Source organism: Tasmannia lanceolata, unplaced genomic scaffold, assembly GCF_043159265.1.
Source record: "Tasmannia lanceolata isolate RefF3 unplaced genomic scaffold, GAP_Taslan_0.1 ptg000012l, whole genome shotgun sequence".
Lineage (NCBI taxonomy): Eukaryota > Viridiplantae > Streptophyta > Magnoliopsida > Canellales > Winteraceae > Tasmannia > Tasmannia lanceolata.
Genome location: NW_027518689.1, coordinates 41,248,510 through 41,264,092, shown reverse-complemented (window position 1 = coordinate 41,264,092; position 15,583 = coordinate 41,248,510). Strand labels below are relative to the sequence as shown.

At 38.1% G+C, this 15,583-nt stretch overlaps 1 protein-coding gene across 2 annotated transcripts in view; it reads left to right on the top strand.

Moving 5' to 3' along the window:
- The window catches only part of LOC143888237 (ABC transporter D family member 1-like), a 66,732-nt gene extending 53,353 nt beyond the window's left edge, over positions 1-13,379 (top strand). For both annotated transcript variants that reach the window (XM_077392598.1, XM_077392597.1), the window contains exons 19-26: positions 5,840-6,020; positions 6,131-6,289; positions 10,177-10,338; positions 10,421-10,657; positions 11,688-11,848; positions 11,946-11,998; positions 12,097-12,175; positions 12,632-13,379. In XM_077392598.1, coding sequence (XP_077248713.1) covers positions 5,840-6,020; positions 6,131-6,289; positions 10,177-10,338; positions 10,421-10,657; positions 11,688-11,848; positions 11,946-11,998; positions 12,097-12,175; positions 12,632-12,718 — 1,119 coding nt within the window. In that variant the 3' untranslated portion in view covers positions 12,719-13,379. The remainder of the gene's footprint in view (positions 1-5,839; positions 6,021-6,130; positions 6,290-10,176; positions 10,339-10,420; positions 10,658-11,687; positions 11,849-11,945; positions 11,999-12,096; positions 12,176-12,631) is intronic.
- Positions 13,380-15,583: the final 2,204 nt, after the last annotated feature.

Below are 15,583 nucleotides of genomic sequence, written 5' to 3'. Positions count from 1 at the left end.
TTTGTTGAGTCTAACGACTGCTAGAACCGTTGCTTGTGCCATCTCTTGCTACCTCCTCCATAAGGCATTTACCCATGTCCATCTTTGTGGTTCCCTCTGGAAGCTCAGATCTTGCCTTTTTGGTTATCCATTCATCATCAAAAGTTCAAAATCTACGCCCTTTAAGGAAATTCGATCGAATCCTAGATCTGCTCCCTTAACATGAACCGCTCGAAGTTGAAGGTTGTATTTTTCAAATACTGTGGCATTCAACCTCTTTTATTCGTCTATTTCCCCTATTTGATCAAATCCTAGATCTGCCCTCTTAGCATGAACCCCTGGAAGATAAAGGTCGTATTTTCAAATACAGTGGCATTCAACCTCTTTTATTCAACTCTATTCCCCCCTATTTGAGTGTATATATAATACAACCCCTATTCCCCCTATTTAAACATGTCTCTTTGCATATCAATTTTACCGGTTGTCTTGAATTTTGAACCAATATTTCTAACCAATCATAAAACCCTTGGCTACTAAAAATTAGTCATCATGACGGAAGCATGGATGTTAGAAATAACTTGTTGCAACTTGCATGTAATGTGCAATTGAGGTGTAGGTTCCAACGCTCATAAAAAAATGTTCCAGATGGGCTTATACCTCTTCCTCAATCCTCACATCGTGCATGTTCTTTGCAATTCCTTCCTTTTCTCGGTCCATAGCTTCATATAGATGTAACTTGTTATTGGCCTCTCGTTGGAGACTACAAGTGTAGGACTTTAACTAACGGATCTGGCATTTCAAGCAGTATTTAGAGGTTCAAAATGTAGGATCCATTAACACAATGTCACAAACCTTCATCCTATCAACTTCCTTTGAAAATGGGATTCTTTCCCAATAATCTGAGGTGAACATTGACATCAATATCACCTTAGGTTATTTCAAACTCATTAGCGTCAAGGAACAAGTAGAAAATCTTTTGTTACAATGAGGGGCAACAAATCCCCTTCCATGTGGCTGCAGAAGATTCAAAACCCAGCTGTGTTGTAAATGTAAAAGATAATCATCTTTACCTTTGAAACTGTTTCAGAAGGAATTGGAAATTTTCCAGTGCTTTCAAGCATTGATTCCAAGCATAGTGACATGTACAAGGAGTCAAAAATATTTTTGTGATCTTTTCCATTAGCATTTCCCGTTCTTTCACATATTCAATTAGACTATCAGTCACAACTTGTGCAACATTTTCTTCTACTACAATGGTATCAAGAAGCATAAATAAATTTTCTTGTTGGACGTATCTAACGAGCCTCAAAACATTGTTCATATTGGACTATTAACCAAAGAATTTGGCAATCAATATATTAACACCATCTCCCACCATCTGACATGATGGTGTATCCCATTTTTTTCCACCCTTATTATCTTCAATCATTTTTTCAATTGGTCTTTAGAGGATTTTATTCCGCATCTCGTGTAAGTTGAGATCTTTAAACTTACAAATGGATTCAATCATAGCATAGAAAAAAAGGGTTTGCTAGTGTAAGTCCATTAGCATAAAAGAATCTTGCAATGTCAAACATTCATTGTCCATCTGTCCTTTCTTCCATATTTGAGTAATGGTTGCTTGTTTAGGGTTCCTTTTCGTTCTTTTTTCCATGAAAATAAAGTCATCTTTCTATTTCCTTTGTCACTCACATTCTCTTCTTGGGGTTTACGGTCTTGGTAATCCTGTCACACAGCATCATACATCATCTCACTTTTTTCTCTTCTTCCTCTTTGTTTTCCACAAAAAGGGTCTTGAATTTGTTCATGACAAAATACAAACATTTTGCGAAAGCCGTGCCCGTTTTAGATGTTCTTGACAAAATACAAGCATTCTGTGCAAGCTGTGACATTACTTTGTCCGTTTTTTATTATGTTTTATTCTAAACAGCCCTTCACAATATTGGTTCCCACATCCCATAGTAATTGCATCATAACTTTTATTTGTCATTAGGGAAAACCACAGTGCAATGTGCCCACATCACATCCCTCATCGTTGTTTTCTCAAGCAAAGAAATGGAAAGGAAAGGGTAGGGTGTTGATTTCTTCCAAGATTTGGAGTTTTGCATAGCACTACAACTCAACTCAACTCAACTCAACTCAACTAAGCCTTTGTCCCAAACTAGTTGGGGTCAGCTAATGAATCCTTTAGAAATTTTTTATGAAGAAGGTGAAAGGATCTACCCGGCTCAAATTGACCAAGTCTAACTCTGACACTAGTTGGGTTCGTCTACATGGATCATTTTCTTCCATTCTATCCTATCCAGGGTCATGTTCTCTGTTATGTTCCTAGCCTTCAAGTCTTTCCTCACTGTTTCTGCCCAAGTTGTTTTCGGTCTGCCCCTACCTTTTTTTACTCCATCAACTTGGCACGAGTCACTTCTTCTCACTGGAGCATCCAAAGGCCTACGTTGGATATGCCCAAACCATCTTAAGTGGTGCTCTCTCATCTTCTCCTCAATTGGTGCCACCCCCACCTTTTTACGGATGTCTTCATTTTTAATTCGGTCTAACCTTGTTTGGCCGCAAATCCATATAAGCATTCGCATCTTCGCTACACTCATCTTATGCAAATGCTTCTTCTTGGTGGCCCAACATTCTGAGCCAATGAAGCACGGATACGGGTATGGGGTGCGGGTACGACACGATACGGGTTCGTGGATATGTGATTTTTTTTAAAACGTAGGATACGGGTACGTTGGGGGTACGCTGAATATGATATATTTTTATATTTTATTATATATTTATAAAAATAAAATTTCAGTAAAGAATTTAAACAATTTAATTGGAGAACAATCAAATAACAATAACGTCACCAAAATCTAATATTACTTCTAAGTTGTTAGGTTTTTAATTACGGGATATATATATATGTGAGGAAATTGTTGGTGAGCTTAAGCGCACCAAACTTATGGTGCGCTTAAGCTCCCCAATCACATGGGTCCCACATGTTCTGTGGTGATCCAAACCATTCATTTGCAAGGCCTTATCATAGATAGGGGGTGTACCAAAAATCAGCTCCATAGGATCATCCTAACCCCTCCATTTGTGGAGGACAAAAATGGGGCAGATTTGTGTCTGTCCATTTTTGCCCTCCACAAATGGAGGGGTTAGGATGATCCTATGGAGCTGATTTTTGGTACACCCCCCATCTATGTAAGGGACTTTCAAATGAATGCTTTGGATCATCCTAACAAAGTGGGGCCCCATGTGATTGGGCGCTTAAGCTCACCATAAGTTTGGTGAGCTTAAGCGCACCAATAGTTTCCTCTCTCTCTCTCTCTCTCTCTCTCTCTCTATATATATATATATATATATATATATATATATATATATATATATATATGAGAAAAGGGTTCCTAAGGGTGCCCTCATATAGCTTATATGAGGTGGCTCTTTAAAAACATAGGGGCCCCACATTGTTAGGATGATCCGAAGCATTCATTTGAAAGGCCACATCATAGATATGGTGTGTACAAAAAATCAGCTCCATTGGATCATCCTAACACCTCCAAAAGTAGGGGCAAAAATGGATAGACACATTTTGTCCACAAATCTGCCCATTTTTGCCCCCACTTTTGGAGGGGTTAGGATGATCCAATGGAGCTGATTTTTTGTACACACCCTATCTATGATGTGGCCTTTCAAATGAATGCTTCAGATCATCCTAACAATGTGGGGCCCCTATGTTTTTAAAGAGCCACCGCAGCTAAGCTTAGCTGAGGGCACCCGCAGGAACTGCAAGCTCTATATATATACATATATATATATATATATATATATATATTTTCTAAATATATTCAACCCCTCCTTTTGTTAATTGGGACAGCCCCTCTATTGTAAATCTGTAATTTTCGTTTTAATTCGAACCGAGTGCGCAGCCGATACATACACAAACCCCCAAACTTTTTCGTTTTGTTTGTTGTTTGGGTACGCACCCAAAGAGTACCCAAGAGCACCCGCACCCGACATGGGTGCGTGGGTCTCCGGAGAGTACCCATGCTTCTTAATCTAAGCCATACAGCATGGCTGGCCTCCTAGCTATCTTATAAAACTTTCCCTTCAACGTGGTAGGTATTTTACGGTCGCACAGAACTCCTGAAGCATCCTTCCACTTCAACCAACCTGCTCTTATTCTGTGGTTAACATTCTCTTCAGTCTCTCATTCCTTATGTAGGATTGAACTAAGATAGCAAAAGATATCCCTCTTAGGTACCTCATGTCCACTCATATTTACTACAGCCTCGCCCTGCCTCCCTACATTACTAAAGTTGCACTCCATATACGCTGTCTTAGTCCTGCTCAGTCTAAAACCTTTGGATTCCAGAGTAGTTCTCCAGAACTCTAGCTTAGCATTAACTCCTGCTTTGGTTTCATCAATTAATACTATATCATCTGCAAATAACATACACCACGGCACCTCGTCCTGGATACCCTCCATAAGTTCATCTATAACTAGAGTAAAAAGATAAGGGCTTAGAGCTGATCCTTGGTGTAGTCCTATTGTAATTGGAAACCACCCTGCATAGCACTACAAAACCTTTTATTTTTTGTGACAGTTTGCCCCGCCAAGATATTGTGATTTCTTTCTCACCACAGATAGGGTTTTAAAAATCCCCAAAATTTTGCTTGTTATTAGGGGAAGCCACAATGCATTGCTCCCACATCACATCCCTTTCCATTGGTCCCATAAAATAAGAAGAAAGAAACTCATGCAAAGAAATAGAAAATAACTACCTTTAAAAAAAAAGAAATGGAAAATAAAGGGTAGGGCGATGATTTCTTACAAGATTTGAAGCTTTGCACGGCGCTACAAAATCTTTTTTTTGTGATGATTTCCCCCTCTTCTGTATGTAGATCACAACAAGAAAGACAACTCGATTTCAATCGACAACCCCCAAGATATTGTGATTTCATTCTTATCACAGATGGGGTTTTATAAAACCCCCAAATCCTACTCCCCTCTGGCCTTGAATCTTCAAATAAAAGGGTTACTTTAAAAAAGGATTACTTTCAAAAAAGAATAAAAAGAAAGGGAAACAAGTAAAAATAAATTTCTATTCTCACGTTTCCGTAACAACACTATGAGCTGTGGTTTCGTGTTGAATTGTGTTTGAATTGTACATTAATGATTCAAAATGTACGATTCAGATCGAAAATCATACCCTTTGATCATATTTCGTAAATCATGTGAGTTTGGTAGCATTGGTTGTGGGAGTTACTTCTAAGATAATTTTACATTCAGCTGGTTTCTATAAACAAACAATGCGGCTGTTTATTACTTTTGTTTTAGGGAAGCAGCATAAATTGATTAAATTAAAGTTTGGAGCTTTATTCCATGTAAATCTTGCATACCCTTAAAACGCCATGAGATCACACATGTATCGCTTGAGGGGAAAGTGAGATATCAGTAAGAGATGTAATTTTGCACTTTATATTAGTAAGATAAAATCATATGTGCAATTTATATGCAAAAGCTGATCAAGGTGACAATTATAAGTACCGTTTTATCTTTCTGTTGCCTTTATTGATTCATCAACACAAGAAGGTTGTGCATGACTTGATGATATTCTGTTCCTATCAAAGTAGCTGTGGCTTTGGAAAATTCTATGTATATGCCAATGTTGTAGCATAATGAAAGTCTTAAAATAAATGAGGCTATCAATATTTTGTGTAACTTAGATATTATGGGTGTTGCGAACTTCAAAATTTTTTGTTGATATTAACTTTTATAACTGGTAGTGTCATTGTTGTCATTCATTCCTTCATTATTTAATGATACTCCTAAAGAGTTGCTTGATGACTCTTCTTTTATAAACAGATGGTTGATTCTAGATTCAAGGAGTTGCTTGATCACTCTGAGATCCTTCTAAAGAAGAAGTGGTTGTTTGGTATACTAGATGATTTCATCACAAAGCAACTCCCACATAATGTGACATGGGGACTGAGTTTGTTATATGCTATGGAACACAAGGGAGATCGATCTTTGACTGCTACTCAAGGTGAAATAACTCGTGTTATTCTTGTAGCTTTGTAGTTTCACTCTCGGTGTCCATAGCTTTGTAGTTTCACTTATGGTGTCCATTCTAATACTCTTCTCATTATCGTTCAGGGGAGCTCGCTCATGCATTGCGGTTCTTAGCATCTGTAGTATCACAAAGCTTTCTTGCATTTGGTGACATTCTTGAGTTGCATAAAAAATACCTTGAACTTTCTGGTGGTGTCAATCGAATTTTTGAGCTGGAAGAGCTTCTTGATGCTGCTGAAAGAGGTATGGCTTTTGATCATATTTTTCATCGGTAAATTTTGATTTTATTGTTACATTTGAACAGTCTTCATTTTTCATGTTAGGTTGTTTGTTTCAGTTTTAGGTTCATCTAAATTATTTATATTGGTGTCTTAGTTTGTAGTTTCATCTTTTTTCTTTTCTGGAAATGGGGTTTCTAGTTTCATCTTTCAACATTTTAAAAAAAAAAAATTCTTATATCATGTTAGTAGGAATTATAGGGGTTTGCTTAAAAGAGTTTCTATGATTTTCAAAAAACATACAAGAGTTTCTAAGATTGGCTTCCCCTCGTCACCATATAACTAGAATCCTAGTTATATTGGGAAACATGGGAACTTTCCCAACGGTATCGGTGGGATGCCTTGTCTGCGATGATGTATTTGTATTTAAGTTGATGCCATACTTAAAATTCTTGTTACTTAAAAAAAAGTGGGAAACATTCGCTCTTACCCACTTGCTCATACCATTTTCAACCCCATCGGTTTTAGCTGCACTTTTGTTTACCTTGTCTGCAGGCAAGTCAGAAATGGTCGAAACATTCTCCCTTACCACTTGCTCATACCATTTTCTAGCTTTTAAAGACAAATAGGGATGCACGGAATGCCCAGTAACATGAGAGTTTGGAGAGATTATGAAAACAAACAAAACCTACAAGCCAATTCTAATGAGCCTAGAAGGAAGACCCAGGGGAATTGCCCTAGGTTCGGTTCATGGATATCTGCATCTCAAGGCCTCAGGCATCACGCATCTTTTCTACGCTGTGTTGCAAGGATTCAGATTCGTGTGTCGGGATCCGACATGGATTTGAGGTGTTGGATTCGGCAAACCCGAAAAAGTAGGATTCATGGATTCAATAATTTGCATTAAATAAAATAAATTTAAAATTTAATGTATATATATATATATATATATATATATATATATATATACTAGTAAAAAACCCCGTGCGATGCACGGGCCGACAAGGAACTGTACGGACCACGTCATAGGTTGATCCAAACCGTCCATATGATAGAACACAACATAAATAGGTTGTGCCCCAAAAATCATTTCCACAGGCTGATCCTAGCCGTCCAATCTATAGAGGTTTCCATAATTCCTCTTAAATCGGACGGTTAAGATCACCCTATAGATTTTTTATTAAAAAACCATAAAGGAGGGGGGTAAGATTGAAATTATGTGGCTTTAATGGGTGCATTTGTTAAAAAGCATAAAGGAGGGGGTAGGATTGAAAATATGTGAGTTGAATGGGTGCATTTGTTAAAAAAAAGTGATGTGTAATTCTCATAGAATTTTCCAAAAATTCAAAAAATTCTCTTCTTTTCTCTTCTCCTATATATATATATAAAGGAAAGGATTTTTTGAATTATTTGAAAATTCTATGAGAATTACACCACTTTTTTGACTTTTTTTTAACAAAGGCACCCATTCAACCCACATATTTTCAATCCTACCCCTTCCTTTATACTTTTTAACAAAGGCACCCATTAAAGCCACATAATTTCAATCTTACCCCACTCCTTTATGCTTTTTTAATAAAAAAAATCTATAGGGTGATCTTAACCATTCGATTTAAGAAGAACAACATATTATGGAAACCTCTATAGATTGGAGGGCTAGGATCAGCCTATGGAAATGATTTTTGGGGCACAACCTATTTATGTTGTGTTCCATCACATGGACGGTTTGGATCAACCTATGATGTGCTCCGTACACTTCTTTGTTGGCCCGTGCATCGCCCGGGGTTTTTTACTAGTGTGTGTGTGAAGTGTAGCTACACATACGTTTAGCTAACTTAGCTACATCGACGGCTTAAAATACAGTGGGCCCCACATGCAAACCATTCATTTGATGGGCCCTCACATCGATAGGGTGTGCCCAAAAAATCAGCTCCATAGGATCATCCCAACCCTACGATTTGTGGAGGCAAAAATGGACGGGGTTTTTTACTAGTGTGTGTGTATATATATATATATATATATATATATAGAGAGAGAGAGAGAGAGAGAGAGAGAGAGAGAAGTGTAGCTACACATACGTTTAGCTAACTTAGCTACATCGACGGCTTAAAATACAGTGGGCCCCACATTGTTTGGGTGATGCAAACCATTCATTTGATGGGCCCTCACATAGATAGGGTGTGCCCAAAAAATCAGCTCCATAGGATCATCCCAACCCTACGATTTGTGGAGGCAAAAATGGACGTGTAAAAACCTTCACAAATCTGTCCATTTTTGCCTCCACAGTTTGAAGGGTTGAGATCATCCAATGGAGCTGATTTTTTGGGCACACCCTATCAATGTGAGGTCCTATCAAATGAATGGTTTGGATCACCCAAATAATGTGGGCCCACTGTATTTTAAGCCGTCGGTGTAGCTAAGTTAGCTACACGTATGTGTAGCTTCACTTAACTCATATATATATATATATAGAGGAAAAGGATTGTACGCTCGACCGTACCTAAAGTTAGGTACGGTAGAGTGCCAAATCACATGGGTCCCCCATTTTTGGTGGGCATCTAAACCATTCATTTGCAAGGCCCCATCATAGATAGGGTGCATACCAAAAATCAGCACCATTGAATCATCCTAACCCCTCCAAAACTGGAGGCCAAAATGGGCAGATTTGTGGACAAACACTGTCTGTCCATTTTGGCCTCCACAAATGGATGGGTTAGGATGATCCTATGGAGCTGATTTTTGGTATGCACCCTATCTATGATGGGGCCTTGCAAATGAATGGTTTAGATGCTCACCAAAAATGTGGGACCCATGTGATTTGGCACTCTACCGTACCTAACTTTAGGTACGGTCGAGCGTACAATCTTATTCCTCATATATATATATATATATATATATATATATATATATATATATATATATATATATATATATTCATGAAATTTTTTATAACGGAGGGTCGAGACGTTAGGATTTTTTATGAAGTGAGTCGAAAAAAAAGGAGAAGGGGGTTGATGTTAGAGGTGGAGGGTCGATGTACTAGGGCATTTATTAAGAAGAGGATGGGTTGTGCTTTTATAAAGAAAAAAGGTTAAGAAAACGTGTTTAAAGGGAAAATACACCGGACCCACATTTTAAAAGAGAGCAATATGTAGGATTCTCATAAAAAATAGGATATCTGTAGGACATGGCTATAACAAGAATCTGGATGTGTCCCACTTGTGAATTCATGGCCGATTCGCATGTTGGAACGTGTCGACACGTATTCTGCATAGGGGAGCAAAGAATCCATACAACACAATTTCTATTTCTCAGTGCGACATGAATTACACACTAACATGTGCTTCAGGTTACCTGTGCCTTACCGTCATACACTTCAAAATCATTAAAATAGGTGAGCTGTACATAGAAACTGAGATGATTCGTTGACAAAAGGTCCAGCCTCAATCTTTAAGGAAAGGTTGTATATACTTTCAATTTTCTCAATTGAATTATTAGTTTAACCCATAGTTTTAAAAACCCCCCGCGTTATCGTGGACTCCCCTGAGTCGACTCCCCTTTATCTTGGCCGCGTTCCGCATTTCGCCCTACAGAGTCAATAAAAACTCCTTTGACTCTCCTGAATTATGACCGCATCAATCGAGTACTCAGCCGCATCCACGTTTTTAAACACTTTAACCACATTATTATGTGAGTTTGACCTATAAACATCAATTTGAATTCACAGATTCTAATATAGTTGTACTGGTTTTGCTTTTTGAATTTGGTTCACAGACAACGATTACATAACTGATGTCCGATTGATAGATGTTGATTTAGCTAGCTGTTCTTTTATAGAAGATTATTCGACAATTGCCAGAATATTTTTTTTTGTAGGCTAATCCATATTACTAACAAATGCTTATGATACAGAGGTTCCTTTGCCGGATTCTCTAGCGGCATCTGAGAGGAATGATACCTCTGCCGAAGACTTTATTTCTTTCTCTGAGGTCGATATCCTCACCCCAGGGCAGAAGTTGTTGGCTAAGCAGTTGACATGTGACGTAATACCGGGGAAGAGCCTGCTTGTTACTGGTATGTGAAATGATTATTTTATTTTCTGGGAGCAAAATTTCCATTTCTCTATGGTCTAAAAATTCTGCTTGGCTATTTCAAGGACCAAATGGGAGCGGGAAGAGTTCTATTTTCAGGGTCCTTCGTGGTCTGTGGCCCATTGCGAGCGGAAGGCTTGCCAAACCATCCCAAGATATCAATCTAGAGATGGGATCCGGGTATGGTGTCTTTTATGTGCCTCAGCGGCCATATACATGCCTGGGAACCCTAAGGGATCAAATCATTTACCCTCTTTCTCCTGGGGAAGCAGAACTGAGGGCATTCAAAATCTTCAGGCAAGGTAAGCATTCCCAAACTCTGCACCCTTCAACAACAATAATATACCCCCGTCTCTTTCTCCAAACAACAAGAAGTCTTAAAGCCACTTGCCTGTTCTCCTCTTATTCGTGAATAATCAGGATACACTCTGCCTATGGATGATAAGTGAAATCATCCATTTGCTTAGCCATGATCGTTTAAGATTATGGCAACCGATTGTGAGTTATAAATCGGTTCTCAAATTTAAAAGTAATTTTGGGCCAAGAATCGCTTGGGGCCCCAACCATCGGTTGTCATAATCTGAAACGAACAGGGCCTTAATCAGGAAAGTATCATCCATTCTGAACGGATATTACCATAGCCTTTGGGCACTAAAGAATCAGGTATTTACATGGTGGAAATGGTATGCCAATCATTTTACTGTCAATGTATTTCACAGTGTTTAAAAACTCACTGGTCAAATCATTGACTCACCTTAGTTGACCTGGTCTTGGACCTACCAGGTTGATAAAAATATCTTGGTCAACCAAAAACTTGCAGTGTGAATGAGTAACTCACCCATGTCAACCGACCCAAGTATGAGTCTCTAACATTTCTACTTTGTTAGTTTGGTGAGAAGATCAACACTCCCATCACTTTTTAAAAATACTCGAGGGTGGCCCTTATGTTTTGAGGTGACCCTTTCCTTTTCTCCAAGAACATTAAAAATGTCCAAAACTTTTTAGGGTTGCCTGATTTATTCAAAAGCTATCAATGGATGCCTTTTCATAAAATTTGTTACCAAGGTTTGATGCATGTACTCTGTATGACTTGAACACATCTGGAATGGTTCACTAACACCTGTAAATATAGAGAGAAGACTTATTAGCCAACCATGGAACCCTCTAAACTCATAGAAGATTTAAAATCGCAATACAAAGAAGCCTTAAGCTTAATTGGATGGTGCTCTGCTTTAGGCTTGAGGTTGCAGGTTCATACCTAGGTTGATAAATGAAAACGTAAGAAATTCATGGCATTGTTAAGAGTTTCTGAGGGATTCATGGACATTTTAGGTGAAATTTCTGATGCCGCTCATCTACTTGATACTCACTTGAGGACTATTCTTGAGGACGTTCGGTTAATCTATCTTCTTGAAAGAGAGGCCGAAGGTTGGGATGCTACTCCTAACTGGGAAGACATTCTTTCCCTTGGAGAACAACAGAGACTAGGCATGGTAAGCCTAATACATTCTCATTTCTAAACAATAACATAGATTAAACATTACTAATTGTGTAATTTTCATTATTGATGCCAAATGTTATGCTTATTAGGCTCGTCTATTTTTTCACCACCCTAAATTCGGCATCCTCGATGAGTGTACAAAGTAAGTAAAAAACTATGGACCTGTTTTAGCTTTTCTTTACTATGTGATTAACAGAAATACCTAATCTTGGTGTCTCATATTATTTTCCTTGTTGATAGTGCAACAAGTGTTGATATTGAAGAGCACCTCTACAGGCTAGCACAAGGAATGGGTATAACCGTGGTTACAACCTCACAAGTAAGTTTGCATGTCAAATTCATAGTTAGCAGAAACGCCATTTGTCTTTTCAAAAAATGCCATTTGAAAAACTTTTACACTAGCAAATACCCAACTCAACTCAACTAAGCCTTTGTCCCAAACTAGTTGGGTTTTACCAAAAAAAAAAAAACTTTTACAGTAAAAAAAAACTCCATTTTTTAGGAAAATGTTTTAAACACTTTTGAAACGTGTTTTAAGCATATTAAACACGTTTTTTTGGCCCACTTTCCAACTTTACCCTTGCTATACTGTGTAAATTACACCGTTTTTTGGCTGTGTTTTTTTTTTAACCAAAACCGGATTAAACTTGAATTTTTGCCCTTCCCGTTTTATTGTCGAATCATGTTTTGCCAACTATGGTCAAAATCAGGTACTTAAGTTTCCTCTCTATTATTCATCATTCTCACCTTTGTTTCATATCTTGGGATTTCACAGCGTCCGGCTCTGATACCCTTCCATTCCACGGAGTTGAGGTTGATTGATGGTGAGGGTAAATGGGAGCTGCATTCCATCGGCCATTGAGTTGGTAGTGCTGACTTGAAAATTGAGCTTGTGCCTGCATTATCGACCCCTTTTATCGCGAGGTTAGTAGGGCTGAGAAAATTCGCAAAGGCAATTGTTCCACAATGTGTCGACACTTAAACAGACAGGTTCTGGTCTCAAAATAACGTCCCATGGCAAGGCTAAGATTTTTCAGTATTGAGGAGGAGCTAGAAACACGGTCTAAAATTACAGCAGAAGTACGAAAGTTGGCAACCCCATTGCTTAATTTGGTTAATAACAGTGGCTTAACGCTAAAATGATGTATATAAAGGAAACTGGATATAGGCAGGTATGCACATTCCATTTGAAATGCGACTGGTGAAAACCATTAAAAAGCATACAGTATTGGACAGACCCATTTGTCATATAGGTGCAATCTTTCTCTGAATCAGTAAAAAAGATGCAGAGATTTGGGTTCATTCCACAGTGTGACAATGGAATCTATATTTCACGCATCGTCTCCAGTTGGGCCTTGGGTGTGATTCAAAGGTGAAGGTGTCCTACTTGAATTCTTTGCATATTGCAGACTCTTGGTAAGTTGTATTGTTTTTATTCCACAAGAATTGTCATGCAAAAATATGTGCTTTTCTGACTAAATTTTCGAGATAAAATAGAGCCAGAGCTTCAAATTGATAGTTAACAGCTCCAAAGAAATTTACACGTGTGAAGGATTTAGTAGTTATAGGCTTTGTTCACTTGCCTTCTCGAGAAAGGGATGGAAAGGAAAGTTGCGTGTATTTTCTCGGGAAATATAAAATCTCATTGTTCTCTTCCTTTCTCGAGAAAATAATATGTATTACATGGATATTGAAAAGTATTACGTGGAAAATGGTCTTTCTCGCCGAATCCTTGATTTGTTTTCTCGCAAAAAGGTGAGGAAAGTTACTTTCCCACAAAGCGCGAGAAAATTTATCGAGGGTCTGTTTTTTCAACCCACCGTTCTCAACACATTTCAAGGTACGTTATCTTTTTTCTACCCAGCGAAACCCTAGCCACTCTTTCGTCTTCCTCACACACTCCGGTGACGGAAATCCTACCAGCAAGCATCGAACGACCGGAGAAGCCTATCTTTCTCCTCCATTTTTCAAGGTGCGTTATCTTTTCATCTTCTCCATGCATTTTTTTCACTTTTTTCCACGATTTGCTGTGTTGTGGGAACTATTTAAGATTGTGTGGAAACTATTTAGTTAATCTGTCTTCGCGGCATCAATCAATTTTGTGATTTTTATAAAATTGTGTGGAAACTATTTAAGATTTCAACAGAGTAGAGCTTTTTGCACCCATGGTAACACTCATAATAGATGACCATCACTTCCAATGGTTCTTCTTTCCTCTACATTACCATGTACCAAGATGAGTAGATCTTTTCGTACAGCTGGTTGATCTGGACCATTCAACATATGGTGGGCCCTATAGTGGACAGGCCAAGCAATGGTCAAAACTTGGAGCTTTAGGGAGGAACCTTTTGCCATGGATGTTCAGCAATTGAGCCATTTCATTTTCAACCACCCTTTTGAAGGCCATAAAATGAAAATGAAGGTGATTAGGATTGTCGAATAGATTTCTTTCCATCTACGGTTTGGATCATCCAATCGTGTCTACAACACAACAAGTGGCACACGTGTGTGCTGATATTGTGGGCCACGAAACCTATGCTCATACGCTCACAATCTAGACCTGATATTCCAAACTACTAGTTAAAAGAAGAATAATCACTGCTCTCGGGACCTTTTTGTTTTTTTGGCTTAATGAATGTTGAAAATTGGTTGCTGCCGTGATCTAAGGTTTGTAATGTCATCTAATATTCTAAGGATCAATTACCAATGGGGGACAAACATTAGGCGAAATTATCGACAGGAACCATGCTTTTCAAAAATTATCAACGAGGGACAAAAGAGGTCTTGTCAGTAAAAGCTGGATGAAAATGCCCTTTGGCATTTACAAGATGTTTTGACCTTGTTTTTTCCTTCTTTCCACTTCTTTTACTTTTTCGTTATCACTTTTTTGATTTTTTACCCTGCTAGTCATCTTCCTCCTTGTTCAGCCATCATTGTTGCTGGCAAATCTTGAAAACTTTAATGTTGAGTTCTTACCATCTATCTCTCTGTACCTAGGTTTTTTTTTTTTTTTTCTTTTTTTAATTCCTCTGTTTCTGATTTATCTTGTTTAGGGTTTAAGCGGTTTGTATTTTAGGGTATGTTCTGGAGATAATGCATGGATGGCTTCACTCACTTTTTTGGAAGACAAGTGGCTGTGTATAAGAAAAGGTTGATGTAATACATGAATGGATGGCTACACATTTTTATTTTTATTTTTATTTTTTATTTTTTTTGTAATACACAAATTGGGATGTAATACATGAAGCACATTTAATGGAAAACAACATCCATTTCTTTTGTTATTTCTATCATGAGCAGAATTGTAAAACCATTAGAAGAGTTGCTACAGGCAGGGGGTTTTGTAGCAGAAGGGCTTTATCAACTCTCTGAAAGGAGGTTAGTAACTCTCAAAAGTAGGGTTACAAATTTTCGAATGGGCTTATCAAGTGCTTGAAAATTGATCGAGAGTACTAGAGTTTTGGAAGGGGGTTTTCAAGTCTTTAGGATTGGGGTTATCTACTATAAAAATTGGGGTTACCAATTTCCGAATGGGGTGATCAAGTCTCTAAAAATTGGCCAAGGGTACTGGAGTTTTGGAAGGGGGTTTTCAAGTCTCTGGGATTGGGCTTATTTAGTATAAAAAACGGGGTTACCAATTTCTGAATGGGCTTATCAAGTCCTTGAAAATTGGCGAAGGGTATTAAAGTTTTGGAAGGGGGTTTTTAAGTCTCTGGAATTTGGGTTA